The sequence below is a fragment of the Onychomys torridus genome, chromosome 21 (assembly GCF_903995425.1).
Source record: "Onychomys torridus chromosome 21, mOncTor1.1, whole genome shotgun sequence".
Taxonomy (NCBI): domain Eukaryota; kingdom Metazoa; phylum Chordata; class Mammalia; order Rodentia; family Cricetidae; genus Onychomys; species Onychomys torridus.
This window is the reverse complement of record NC_050463.1, coordinates 7,705,270-7,720,719: the sequence shown is the minus strand read 5'-3', so window position 1 is coordinate 7,720,719 and position 15,450 is coordinate 7,705,270. Positions and strand designations below refer to the sequence as shown.

Sequence of the window (15,450 nt, the reverse complement as noted above, 5' to 3'; positions counted from 1 at the left end):
ATCCTTCGTTAGCCCAGCTCTTTTTCAAACCCCCATGGTAGGCCCATGTGTCCCCTCCCCAGAGCAATAGTGGGCCTTTTAGCCTAGAGTGAGCATCCTGTCCACGTGCCTGCCTAATGTTCTCTTCTTTTGATGAAATACTATCATGATATTCCTAAGTAACTATTTACTCTTGGTGGCTCTTCTGAGGGTTTATATTGTCAACCTGACACCATGTAGAATAATCAAATACCTTAGAGACAAATCTCTGGGCATGTCTGTGACAGATTTTCTAAATTAGATTAACAGAAGTGGGAAGACCCATCCCAAATATGGATGATACCATTCCATGGGCTTGGGTCCTAGACTGAATAAAAAGGAGGAAGCAGGGATACAAGACGGCTCAATGGATAAAGGTGCTTGCTGATAAATCTGATGACCTGAGCTCAATCCCTGGGACCCACATTGTGGAAGAAGAGAATCAACTCCTGCAGGTTGTCCTCTGGACACACACATGTCATGGGATGCACACAGGAGTGTACACACACACACACACACACACACACACACACTAATAATTTTTAAAGGAAAAAGCAAACTGAACACAAGCAATTCATCTATCTGATTCCTAAGCATTATGAGTGCAACGTGACCAAGCACCTCGGATGCTTGTGTCACTGTGACTTCCCAGCCATGATGGAAACAAATCTTTCCTTCCTTAAGTTGCCTTTGTCAGGTATTTGTCACAGAAACAAGACAAATAACTAATACAGCCCTCAAGGATTACAGCACACACATAATCACACACATACACTAACACACATCACACACACATACACTAACACATGATTATACACACATACACTAACACACATCACACACAAAACTGCAGACATACACTAACACACACACATGATTATACACATACACTAATACATTATACACATATATAATTACACACATATACAGCAACACACATGATTATACATACATACATACAAATATACACCACACACAAATTTTTTTAAAAAATTTATTTATGTATATTTTTAGGTATGAGTACTCTGTCTGCATGCATACCAGAGAGAGCTTCAGATTCCATTATAGATGGTTGTGAGCCACCATGTGGTTGCTGGGAACTGACCTTTGGAAGAACAACCAGTGCTCTTAACCACTGAACTACCTCTCCAGCCCCCGCCACAAATTTTTTTTTAAAAAGACATTATCAAAACTCCTGGCTCTATCTACATCTAAAAGTCACACTCTGAGAAACCTGTGCATATGAGAAAATCACTCATTTGTTTTTCTGTGCATGGCTAAGGAATACAAGGGGTGGAATGGGCGAACAGGCATAGAAACCATCCATATCAGCTGCTGTGTGGAGTCTCTAATTACAGCACAGTGTCTAGGGAAGTTGAGTTCTTCCTAGGGCAGTTCCAGAAGGCAGGAGGTGTAGCTTTAGGGGACTCATGGGCTATCCAATACATGAGTCATTGTTTTCTAAACATTTCTGCCCAGAGAGCATATTGTCTGGAACACAAACACACACACACACACACACACACACACACACACACACACACACACGAGAGAGAGAGAGAGAGAGAGAGAGAGAGAGAGAGAGAGAGAGAGAGAGAGAGAGAGAGAGAGAGAGAGAGAGAGAGAGAGAGAGAGAGAGAGAGAGAGAGAGCCCTTTTCTCCAGCTTTCTGTTTGTGTGGCTGCGAATCCAGCACTTTGGAGGCAGAGACAGGAGGATCTGGAAATAAGCCTGGACTACATGAGATCCTGTCTCAAAACAACAGAAATGCCAAACAGCCCAGATCCCAAAAGCTAGGGCTCACATCTTTCCTTTCAACCCAGTCTCTAAGAAGTTGTTTTCTTTTGCCATACCAAAAGGCTATTGGGGAGACTGAGGAGATGCTCAATGGGTAAAGAGCTTGCCATGCAAACCTAAGAACTGGAGTTTGGATCCTCAGTGTCCACACAAAACCAGCCAGGTGTGGTGGCCTATGTGTAATCCCAGCACCTAGAAGATGGAGATGGGGTCCCCAGAACAAACTGGGTATCCACTCTAGCAGAATCATCCAGCTCTGGGTTCAAGTCGGAGACCCTGCCTCAATAGCATGCGTGTGTGCATGGGTGTCTGTTTGTTGGAAAGAGATCAAGAATACACCTGATGTCAGCCTCTCACCTCCACAAACACACAAGCAAACATGTACACACAACTGCACGTGTATATCCCGACACATGCAATCTCTCTCTCTCTCTCTCTCTCTCTCTCTCTCTCTCTCTCTCTCTCTCTCTCACACACACACACACACACACACACACACACACACAAGGGCATTTTCCTAGTTCCTTTCTAATTACACACTCTGATTCACACACACACAGTCACACAAACATAAAAGTTCACAGGAAAGGACTCCCCATTCCGGAAACCAACTCAGGGAAAGGAAGCAGTGAGACAAGATCCACGTCAGCTCAGTTTCTTCTGGGAAACCCTGGAAACTCTGAAACAGCAATTCTTACAAAGGCAGAGAGGGAGCAAGTTATGGTTTACTGAGCACTCCACATGTATCAGGCACTTTTGGGGGCATTTTGTTTCATTGTTTAATTTGTCTTTTATGAGTGTGTATGTATGTATGTGTATGTGTGTGTGTGTGTGTGTGTGTATATATATATATATATATATATGCATGTGTGTGTCATGACTCATGGGTGGGGGTCAGAGGACAACCTCCTACCTTGTTTAAGGAGGGTCAGTGTTCATAGGTGCTATATGTGTCAGGCTTGCTCTGAGCTTCTGGATCTTCACCTGTCTCCATCCCTACCTCAAGGTTTGCAGGCCTGAGTACCATGCCTGGATTTCTACATGAATTCTGGGGATTTGAATGCAAGTCTTTATGCTTGTATAGCAGGCCTTTTACCAACTGAATCATCTTTGCGAGCCTGTTTTTATTTATTTAAGACATGGTTTCCAGGGCTACATAGAGAAACCACATCTTGAAAAACCAAAAACCAAAACAAACAAAGACATGATTACATTATGTAGCCCTGACTGTCTTGGAACTCATTATGCAGAACAAGCTGGCCTCAAACTCATAGAGATCTGCTTACCTCTGATCTCAAGTACTAGGATTAAAGACATATGCCACCACATATGACTTCAGCCTATTTTGTTGTTGTTGTTGTTTGTTTGTTTGTTTTCAGACAGGGTACCATGTAGCCCACACTGGCCTCTAACTTGCCACCATAGCTGAGGATAGCCTTAAATTCCTGGTCCTCATGTATCTTCCTCTCCAGTCCTGGATGACAGGCATGTGCCACCATGCCTAACTTTGTTTTTATATTTATTTATTTTTGTTTATTTAGAGACAGAGTCTCACTATGTAACCCTGGCTGGCCTGGAACTTGTTATATAGATGAAGCTAGCCTTGAACTCACAAAAACCTGCCTGTCTCTGCCTCCTAAGTATGTGTGCAACCATGCTCAATTGTTTTGCTTTTTGAAACAGGGTCTCACTTGCACTCACTGCATAACCCAGGCTGGACATAGGTTCACAAATCAATCTCAAACTGATGTTCCTCTCCCCTTGGCTCCCCTTGGTTCCAGAACTGTAGCTATAGGCTATATTCTAAGTGCAATACTGGGCTTCATTTATCTCATTTTCACAATGAGCCTCGGAGGACAGTGCTCACTTGATTCCAAACTTCACAGATATAGAAAAGTTCATCTGGGCAGTGGTGGTGCACACCTTTAATTCTAGCACTTGGAAGGCAAAGGCAGGTAGAGCTCTGTGAATTTGAGGCCAGCCTGGTCTACAGAGGGAGTTCCAGGACAGCCAGAGCTACACAGAGGAGCCCTGTGTTGAAAAAAAAAAAAAAAGTGAAAAGTCCAAGGAAGCTGGGCAATGTGGCGTGTATCTGTGGTCCCAGTACTAGAAGGCAGAGGTAAGAAGACCAGGAATTCAAGGCCAGTTAAGCTACATAACAATCTTGGGGTCAGAATGGGTTACATGGAACCTTGTTTTGAGATTAAAAAAAAGAAGAAGAAGGAAGGAAGGAAGGAAAGGGAGGAAGAGGGAAGGAGAAAAGAGAAGAGAGAGGGGAAGGGAGGACTGGAAGAATTTTAACCACTGTGTGTGTGTGTCTCACATGTGAGTTACAGGTACCTGTGCCTGTGTACATGCATGTGTAGGCCAGAGCACCATGTCAAGTGTCTTCCTCAACAAGGTCTCTCACTGAACTGGAAGTCTGCATTTTTAGCTGGGCTGGCATGCTAGCCAACAAGCTCTCAGTATCTACCTGTCTCTCCCACCCAACTTGCTGTGGCTGGTTCTCTCTTTCCACCTTTATGTGTGTTCCCAATGCTGAACTCAGGTTGTCAGGCACATGTAGCTAGTTTTTTTATACACTGAGCCATCTTGCCAGCCCAGCATTTTCAGCTTATGATCATTTCAGTTCCAGTGGGCTCCTTAGATCATACCTTCATCATGGACAGAAGCAGCAAAATCCACATTCTGAGGACCATAACACCATATTCTCAGAATACTCTGACCAGAAATCTGTTCCAGATCACTCAGGGAAAGAAAGGAATCCACAGGAGTTTCAGCCCAGGTACTATTCTCCACAATTCTCATTCCCTGCACTGGTTCTCCAAAGCCCAAGGTCACTGGTGTTGTAGAGCCCTATCCTCTGGGCATGACAGCTTTCATCGTCTTCATCAGAGTAGCTGGGACTATTTGCAAACAACCTTCAAGATCCAGTCTGCTGACTGTTGGCCTTCCCTCCTACAAAGAGGAGGTGGGAGGGTCACTATACCCTCCCCTGAGACCCCAGACACCACCTCCCGAACCTCTCCCTGCTAACTATATTCAGTTAATTTCCCAGTTACACATGATCTTGTGGTCTAAGAGATGCTAGACTATACAGTACATGGGAGGTTCATGAAGGGGGACTCTATCTATGGTGCTATGGGGAAGTCATCATCTATGCTGGGTAAGACTTTCTGGTGATACAGCTTTTCTGGGGTACCCATGCTCCTGTAAGTAACCACCCACCCACACTCTCTAAGTAACCCCAGTAAACTCATTGGTCCCCACACCTAGACTTTGGTGGAACTGTATTTTAGTTTGTCATTGGTGTCCTGTCTCTGGGGATATCAAGGGAGGAAGCAAGCATTTGTTTGTATCTCCTCAAGAAAAAGTTCGTGAATCAACTTTCAACACTTGATCTTCAGATTTCCCATAATCATCTAGAATTTTAGTGCTGAAGAGAGAATCCATGGCTTTGCTCATACTAAGCAAGCACTCTATCACTAAGCCATATCCCCAGCCCCAATTTGTTCATTTATTAGTAAATTTTAAAAAAGATATTGCTATGTAGACTAGGATGATCTCACACTCTCTGTAGCCTAGGCTTGCCTTAACTTTAATCCTCTTGCCTCAGCATTCATGTACTGGAATTTATAACATGTTCTTTGGTGTGTGCTTATGTAAGGTGTATAGATGGGTGCTGGTGAGCATGCATGTGTGTGCACATGCTTGTGGAAGCCTCGGGTGTCATTCCTCAGGAGCCATCCACCTTGTTTATTAGACAGAGTCTCCCATTGGCTTAGGAATGTCTACCTTCTTTTTAAAATTACATTTTATTCATTTATTTTGTGTGCGTGAGTAGACAGGTAGGTATGTATGTGCCATGCACACCTGTGGAGGTCAGAGGCTAACTTTCAGGAGTTGATTCTCTCCTTCTATCATGTGCATCCCAGGGATCTAATGTAGGTAGAACATCAGGCTTTACCCACTGAGCCATCTCACTGACTGCCATCTTGTTTTTTTGAGCCAAGGTCTCTTATTGGCTAGGCTAGCTGGCCAGCAAGTCCCAGGGATCAACCTCTTTCTGCGTCTCCAGTTCTGGGATTATAAATATGTGTCTCCACACTCAAGTTTTGTGTATATATGTGTGTTCTTGTTGTGGAATATTTAACTATGTAAAGGTGTGTTACATTTGTTTAATTATGTAAAGATGTGTTGCATTTGTTTCACCTTGCCTGCTAAGGCATCTGATTGGTCTAATAAAAAGCTGAAGAGCCAACAGCTATGCAGGAGAGGGATAGGCAGGGATGGTGGGCAGAGAGAATAAGTAGGAGGAGAAATCCAGGCAAGGGAGAGGAGAAGGAGGAGAGAATGAGGGAAGAGGAGAGAATGAGGGAAAAGGAGAGGGACACACTTGGGGCCAGAAGCTGGGCAACCACTAGCCAGCCAGGCGCAAGAAGCAGGGAAAGTAAGATATGAAGAAGGAAAGAAAAGTAAAAAGCCCTGAGGCAAAATGTAGATGAAGAGAAACAGGTTAAGTTATAAGAGCTAGTGGGACAAGCATAAGATAAGGCTGAACATTCATAACTAACAGGAAGACTCCGTGTAATGATTTGGAGCTGGTTGGTGACCCAAAACAAAAAGCCTGGTACATGTTCCTATCTGTGTGCATGTGTATATGTGTGTGTGTGAAGGCCAGGGGTCAACATCAGGCATTGCTTTTCAGGGGATGTCCACCTTGTTTTTTAAAGAATGGTCTCTAGCTGGCCTAGTACTCACCAATTAAGGCACGCTGGCTGAGAGAGCTCCAGAGATCTACTTGGATTATAACACAGGCTACCATGCCCAGTTTTTTACAGAGATTCCAGGGATGAACCTCAGGTCTTCAAGCTTGCATAGCAAGCATTTTATCAACTGCCCTATCTACCTAGCCCCATTTACAGACATGTCCCACCACACCCAACTATTTGGTCTCTTTAGTATCTGTCTCTGTGGAGAGGAAGTTCCCAAGGAAGCCAGAAGAGGGTGTTGTATCCCCTGGAGCTGGAGTTACAGACAGTTGTGAACTGTCCATTTTTGGTGCTGGGAACTGAACTCTGATCTTCTGTAAGAGTCGCAAGTGTTCTTTAACCATTGAGCCATCTCTCCAACCTCTGTATTTGGCTTCTTCTCTCTGGCATGTTCACCCCTTTGCCTCTCTCAGTGACTGGACCCAACCTCAGACTAGGAGAAAATCACTCAACCCAGAAAGAAATGGACAAACGCCAGGATACTAATTGTCACTACTCACCTTGGTGTGTCCAAAGCACGGATGACAGTTGAGAGCAGTCGGCCATCCCTTGAAGTCACCTGTGCCACATACTGGGGTGGCCCAAGGCCTGTGGCCTCCACAACCTTGGAGAAGGCAGGGCTGCCAGAGCAGTCACATAGGGAGCCAGGGAGGTGGCAGCAGTCACCTGTCGTCATGGCCACAAGGAGCCTTCTGTCCTCAGGGCCTGAAGCCCATGGTCCCAATAGCCTGGAGGAGGCCAGCAGAGAGATCAAAGGTAAAATTAGGGAGTCACAGTAACAGATGGGTTACTTTTTTTTTTTTTTTTTTAGGTATGTATGTATGTGTATTCATGTGCTTGCAAATGTATGTGTACGTGCAAGTGAGTGTGTACCAAGGCACATGAGTAGAGGTCGAAGGTCTGAGAACACCCATGTCTGCCACCTTGTTTGAGACAGAGTCTCTTGTTTTCTACTGTGTATATTAAGCCAGATGACTCCCCATCTTCCAGAGATTCTCCTGTCTCCACCTCCCGTTTCACAGTACGAGGACTGGGATTAAGGCTTATTATGCCTGGCTTTACATGGGTTCTGGGGATGTAAACTAAAGTCCTCACATTTGTGCAGCTAGCCTTTACCTACAAAGTGGTCTCCCCACTCAGAGTCCCTATTTTGAACTCACTCTATAGTCAGGCTAGCCTGGACTTAAGATCTAAGCCTTCTGAATGGTGGATTTTAGACCATGCCTGGCTCTTGAGTCCCATCTTGTCAGGGATTATGATGGTTATTTAGTTGTCAAACTGACAATCAAGAATGACCTGGGCAGCACTCGGGAGGCAGAGCCAGGCGGATCTGGGCTACCAAGTGAGTTCCAGGAAAAAGGCACAAAGCTACACAGAGAAACACTGTCTCGGAGAAAAAAAAAAAAAAAGCGTCACCTGGGAAGCTGGGTGGTGGTGGTGCATATCTTTAATCTCAGCACTCGGGAGGCAGGGGCAGGCAGATCTCTGTGAATTCAAGGCCAGCCTGGGCTACAGAGTGAGTTCCAGGAAAGGTTCCAAAGCTACACAGAGAAACGAAGAACTGTCTAGACTATTAGGGATGTGGTCTAGGTTGGGATGTGGTTGTGCTTTTGAGGGATTTTTTTCCCTTTTAAATTATGTTTGTCTTGTGTATGTTTATTTATGTGGACATGTATGTGCACAGCATGAATGTGGAGGTCAGAAGACAGCTAGCAAGAGTCAGTTCTCTCCTTCCACAGTATAGATCTGAGGGTCGATCTCAGGTCATTAGGCTGGGACCTCAAGGTCATTTTACCTGCTGAAACATCTGGAGTCCCTTCTACCTAGGTATTTACCTCCCTTCTCTTCCTTTCTTTCTTTGTTTCTTTTTGAGACAGGGCTTCTCTGTGCAGCCTTGGCAGTCCTAGAACCTGATCTGTAAACCAGGCTGGCCTTGAACTCACAAAGATCTGCCTGCCTCTGTCTCCCAAGTGCTAGATTAAAGGCTTGTACCACCACCACCAGGCCCTTTTTTTTTCCCCTAATCAATGGTTTGTTTTTCAGTTGACAATTTCATTTTTGTTTTGTTTTGGGTTTTTGTTTTTTTTTTTTTCTGAGACAAGGTTTCACTGTGTAGCCCTGGCTGTTCTAGAACTGACTATGTAAACCAGGCAGGCCTAGAACTCACAGAGATCCACCTCCTGAGTGCTGGGATTAAAGGTGTGTGCTACCACTGCCTAGCCCTAGGTATTTTCTTAATTGGTTAGTTGAGGTGGGAAGACTTCCCCCCCACTAGCCTGCATGCATTTATTGCTTTCTGTTCCTGATTATAAATGTGATGTGAGGGTTGGGGATTTAGCTCAGTGGTAGAGCGCTTGCCTAGCAAGCGCAAGGCCCTGGGTTCGCTCCTCAGCTCAAAATAAACAAACAAACAAACAAATAAACAAATAAATAAATGTGATATGACAAATGCCCTCCAGTTCTTCAGTGCAACAGAACTGACACTAAGACAGGACTCTAAGACTTGCCTCTTTGAATGTCTATTTGCATCTGTAAAATGTAGATGTGAGAACTCTATGAAGTGATATACACAATTTAGCCCAGGCTTGGAGGACAGCTTAGATTTTTTTTCTCATTCTTCTAGGAAAAGCCAGGCATGGCCCCAATTCCAAATTCTACAAATCAGCCTCCATGTCACATTTCCACATCGAAGAGCAATTGAAAGTAACTACACACCTACTGTGTGCCCAGCCCATCACTCAGTTTTTTCCACAGCCAGGACCATCTTGTCCTAGCTAAGATCAGATCCTTGAGACAGGACTAAAAACACATTAAGCTGTCTTCAATGAAAACAGAATGCATCTAGAGAGGTTGGGAACATGACTCAAGAGGTAGAATACCTGCCTAGAATCCAGTGAGGGCCTGTGACAGATGGAACAGTAGTAAAGTGCTGCCCTAGCATGTGTGAGACTCTGGGTTCAATTCCCAACCAACACACACACACACACACACACACACACACACACACACACACACAGACACACACACACACACACACACACACACACACACACACACACACGCAGATGGGGACGGGGACAGGGACGGGGATGGGGGGGCGATAGAGAACTAGAAATTCAATGTTTTGCACAGCACCAGAATGATGAGTCATTCAGGCCTCTTGTGACTCATGGCCTCTGTTGGACTGTGCACTCTTGGAGATCTCAATTCATAAAGGAAATGACACATGTATGTGTCCCCAGAAGACCAGTTGTTCTATCCTCAGTTCCCAAGGAGAGGAACTAGATTCACTACAGGAAATAGTGAATACCTCAGGAAGCTATTCTGAAGTCTGCTCTTCATGATTTTGGTGGAATTCTGCCCTCTGCCTCAGGGTCCAATAAGCAAAAAGGAACCCTATGCAGCCTCATCTTCTTCTCCAGCGCTGCAAGAAGGGAATTCCAGCTTTCCAATCTCTGTGTAAATTTCCTCTAAGAATGTTTTTTCCCTTCTAGTAACAGGATATGAACTTAGAGACCAGCCTTACCAGGCAATCACCCTGCCACTAAGCTATACTCTTAGCTCTCTGCACCCCACCCCCACCCCACACACACTTTAAAACTTTTCCTTTTTGATTTTCAAAATTTTTCATTAATGTTATGTTCATTTATGGAGGAGAGAGTGGATGTGCCACAGAGTGCATGTGAAAGTCAGAGGACACCTTGCAAGAGTCAGTTCTCTCCTACCAAGTGGGTTTTGGGGGCTCAAACTGAGGTCATCAGGCTTGGTGGCAAGCACTTTATGAGGTAACTATCTCACTGTCCGGTAATGTTTTAATTTTAGAGTACCTCCAAGCTCTACAGGCCCACCTTGCCTAGAGTTTGTTCTGTAGTCTAGGCAGGCCTTGGACTTAAGACCCTCCTGCCTCAGCTCTTCGAGTAGCTGAGGTCATAGGACTGTGGCATCATGCCTTACTCTTCTGAGAAATCCCTGAAAGAACAGAAGGCTACTTAATACATCAATCCAGAGCCAAAGATCACTGGTTTCAATTTGTCCAATACCCAAGACTCTTGTCTCTAAGAGTAAAATCCAGAGCCCACAGCAACCCTAATAGTATTTGTAAGTTCCAACTGATAGGGCCAGCTCTGCCCCAAGTCAACTCTTACCAGCCCTGCCTGTGAAAAACAGAGACCTAAAATACATGGAATGTAAATGATTAACTGACTTTTTGCACCCAGACAGTCAGCTGACAGACCAGCTTTTCCCTGAGTAGCTCAGCTAAAAACCTAGCACAACCTCCAAGGCCTCCATTGCTGAGCCACCATAGGTCAGATAAGCAAGTATCAACCAAAGTCTGACAGCCATGAGGAAGGCTGAGAACCTGAGATAACAAGACATAGGGCATCAGCCAGGACTGCCTTGTTGTGGACACTGATGTTCTGTCAACCAGAATGTACAGTTGAGAGGTCAGTGGGGAAGTACTGGGCCCTCTGAGAGAATGCATGCTGAAAAAAGTCCACCTCAACCTCTGATGATTTGTTTTAGTTTTTTTCCCTTTTCTTCAGTTCCTTTTCTTTTTTCTTCCTTCCCCCCCCCCCCTTTTATTTGAGACAGGATTTCTAGAATTCACTATTTAACCAAAGATGACCTTGAACTATCATTTAAAATGTTTTTAAATTGTATTGTTTGTATTTTATTTTATGTGTATCTGCCTGCATGTGAATCTATTACCACATGTACAGCTGCTGCCTGTGAGGCAAAAAGAGGGCATCGGATCCCCTGGAACTGGAACTACAGATGGATATGAACTACCATGTGGGTGCTGGGAATTGAACCCAGGTCCTCTGGAAAAGCACCCAGTGCTCTTAATCCTGAGCCATCTCTGCAGCCCTGACCTTGAACTCTTGAAATTCACCTTTCAAATACTCCCATTTCAGGAATACTATGTTTGGTTTATGTAGTTCTGGAGATGGAACCCAGAGCTTCGTGTATGCTAGGTAAACTCTACCAGCTAAACTACATTTCCAGTGCTCGATTTTCTCCCTCCCTCTCTCTCTCTTTTTCTTTCTCTCTCTCTCTCCTTGGTGACAGGGTCTCACTATAAAGCTCAGGCTAGAACTTTTGATCCTCCTGCCTCTGTTTTCCAAGTGTTAGAAGATGACAGATCTTAGAATTTATACCAACAATTGTGCTTACAAGAATCATCACAATTCCTTACTTTACCTACTATTGGGGGGGAAGTCCACCTACACTAGTAAATCTGCTCATACTAATCAATAAATTGCTAAAATAGTCATAGAAATGTTGGGCATGGTAGCACATGCCTATGATTCCAGCATTCTAAACACAGAGGCAGGAGAATCAAGAGTTCATGCTTATTTTGGCTACAGAGAGAGCTAGAGATCAGGTGGGGTTACAAGAGATCTCAACTCAAATAAACAAAACAAATATTAGCAAAAATGGCTCAGCAAGTAAGGGCACTAATGACTTGAGTTCTATTCCCAGAACCTGCATGGTGAAAGAGAACACACACACACACACACACACACACACACACACACACACTGTAATAAATTTTTAAAAAGTAACATCAGCAAAAATGTATTAAACACTGGATAGTAAAGCTAGGCGTGTGGTTCAGCTGGTAGCACGGTTATCTAGCATGGACAGAGCACTGGGTTTGCTCCCTATGGCCTTATAAAACTGAGTACGGGGGACACACTTATAATCCCAGCACCCAGGACATGCAAGCAGGAAAATTAGAAGTTCAAGGTCATCCTCAGCTATATATTGAGGCCAGTTTGGGCTACAGGAGACCCTGTTTCAAAAATAAACAATACACACAAAATATTAGATTGCCAGGCTATCTGCTTAGGTTCAAACTTCTGCCTGCCAGTCTCTATAATGGGAAACAGTTCTAAGGCTTTCATCAGGTTTTCACAACCAAAGTATAAGCCCAGTAATTAGCCTCACTGATTGAAGAAAAGGCCAAAGTTCAGAAGAGATGCCTATTCACTCAAGGTCACACAGTTGGAAAGAGACAAAGCCAGGATTTAAACTGTAAAAGAGTTATCTGGTCTTCAATAGACACTAGTTCTTTTTTGTTGACTTATTTAATTTTATTTAATATGTATGAGTTTTTGCCTGCATGCATGTAAGTTCACTATGTGTCTCCAGTGAATGCTTGAAAAGGCCAGAAAAAGGAGTTGGATTCCCTAAAACTGGAGCTACAGATGGCTGTAAGCCACCATGAAGGTTCTGGGAACTGATCCTAGGTCCTCTGCAAGAGCACTAAGGATTCTTTTTTTCTTTTTCTTCTTCTTCTTCTTTTTTTTTTTTTTTTTTTTTGTTTTTGTTTTTTTTAGACAGGGTCTCTCTGTGTAACAGTCCTGGAACTCCCTCTGTAGACTCGGCTATCCTTGAACTCACAGAGATCAGCCTGCCTCTGACTCATGAGTGCTAGGATTAAAAGTCTGGGCCACCACTGCCCAGCTCAGCAAGTATTCAAAAACCAGCCACTAGTTTTTGTTCCTTTGTTTGCTTCACTTTTGAGACAGCATTTTATTACATAACCCACACTGGCCTTGAATTCTTGGTAATTTTCCTGCCTCAGCCTCCTGTGTGCTGGGATTACAGGCAGGCAGCACCACACTCAGATTCTGTGTTTACTTTTTTTTGGAAGGAGTGAGTCAACAAGGAGCATGGGAAAGGGTTTACTTCTGGAGTCTGGGCACCTTACCAGTGATCACATCACAAAAGAGAATGTCTCTCCCTCCCTCAGCAACCATCAACCGCCTATAGATTCTCAGGAAAAGGTACTGGGCTTCATGAGTACCACTGCCCCACTGTGTAATATTAGAGACTGAACCCCAAATCTCACTGAGCTACATTCCAGACTTTTTTTCCACCTAGAGTTTTAGGGACTCTATGGCTATGTGACCCTGGCTGTACTCAAACCTGCAGCATGATCCTGAGTGCTTGGACTGACTATAGGCATGTGCCACCATGCCCAGCTTCCAGGGCTTTCTTTTAATTTTTTAAAAATTTTATTTTAAAGACTGGTAAGATGGGTCCTTAGGGAAAGATGCTTGCCACCACCAAGTCTGATGAGCTGAGTTTAATCCTCAGAACCCACATGGTAGGAGGAAAGAACTGAATCCCAAAAGTTGTCTTGTGATCTATCAATACCTACGCTGTAGTGAGTGAGGGCTCACAAACTTATACATAAACAAAACAAATAAATAAATGAACAAATGTTTTAAAATACCATGGGGCTAGAGAGAGATGAGTCAGCAGTTAAAAGCACTTACTGCCCTTGCAGAGGACCTGAGTTTGGTTCCCAGTATCCACATGGTGGCTCAAAACTGCCTGTAACTCCAGTTGCACGAGATCCACCACCCTCTTCTGGCCTCTGAGGGTTCTTACATAATAGGCATAAATTCAGAAAGGCATACATACATAAATTAAAAACCAGCCAGGCATGGTGGCACACACATTTAGTCCCAGCACTTGGGAAGCAGAGTGAGTTGGATCTCTATGAATTCAAAATTAGCCTGGTCTACACAAATATAATAATTTTTTTTAAAAAAGGAGAAAAAAAATTAGCCTGGTCTCCATATTAAGTTCCAGGACAGACAAGGTTACCTTGTCTCAAAAACAAAAAACAAACAAAAAGCACTAAACAAAACCAGGGTTATACTAAGTAACCCAGTCAGGCCTTGAACTCTTCCTGACTCAGCCTCCAGAGTACCTGAGATAACCACAGACACGTGCCACCATGGCCCACGACCTACATGCTTTATCCTGGCTCTGACACTGATGTTGTATGTCCTGGTTCAAGCTAATTTGTTTTTCTGGGCCCCATCTGTCTTTTTTATTTTGGAGTGTGTGTGGGATTGAACCCAGGACGCAAGTAGTGAACTACATCCCCAGTCCAGAAACTGAATTCTAATCCCAGCTCTGCTTCTTGTTTACTGTGTGGCCTCGGGCAACAGCCTAAACTTCCCTGAGTGTCAATCTGCTCATTTGGACGAGAGATTATTTTTAGTATTTCCACATAGTATGTTTCCCACTAGCCACATAAATTCTGACTACAGAGTTTTTAAAAAGTGTTTGGCGCACGCATTTAATACCAGCACTCGGGAGGCAGAGCCAGGCGGATCTCTGTGAGTTTGAAGCCAGCCTGGGCTACCAAGTGAGTTCCAGGAAAGGCGCAAAGCTACACAGAGAAACCCTGTCTCGAAAATTAAAAAAAAAAAAAAAAAAAAGTGTTTTCAATTTTATTTTGTGTGTGTGTTTGTGCATATGCATGTGGGTCATATGCATGTGGGTATACTCATGCAAGGGTGTGCCTATGGAGTTCAAAAGACAACTTTATAGAGTCAGTTTTTTCTTTCACCATATGAGACCTTGAGACAGAACTCAGGCAAGCACCTTGGGCAGCTGAGCCATCTTGGCAGTCCCTGACTAGCGTTTGAAAAACAACAATTTCAGTACTCTGCACTCTGAGTAGCTTTTGTGTGAAGCGCCCAACTCTTTATAATGTTAATTATTATCCAAACAGAACCCTTATGAAGAGGGTTACAGAGTGACATTAGCCACTTATTAACCACCTACTGTATGCCAGGCGCTTTCCTCATCAGCCATCTCCTAAATCAGGTTGGATCCGGGATGACCCACTTTTCACATATGGGGAAACCGAGGTTCACGGAGGTTCTTGCTGCGCGTTGAGGCACCGAGACCTCTCACCAGCCTCGAAATAAAAACTGAGGTGCCTGTGTCCCGAGCAGGGTCGAGGCCAAGAGTGCAGACCTAGCTGCTCTGCCCGAGTACTAAGCCGGAGCCTCGAACCGGGAACCGAGTTGGACCCGCCTGCATTCTCGGGC

The 15,450-nt window shown here is 44.2% G+C and overlaps 1 protein-coding gene across 1 annotated transcript in view; it reads right to left on the bottom strand.

Moving 5' to 3' along the window:
• Nucleotides 1-15,450, bottom strand: part of Marchf2 (membrane associated ring-CH-type finger 2) — a 31,999-nt gene that overhangs the window by 16,397 nt on the left and 152 nt on the right. The window contains exon 2 of the mRNA XM_036171190.1: nt 7,087-7,314. Within this exon, the coding sequence (XP_036027083.1) occupies nt 7,087-7,262 (176 nt within the window). The 5' untranslated portion in view covers nt 7,263-7,314. The remainder of the gene's footprint in view (nt 1-7,086; nt 7,315-15,450) is intronic.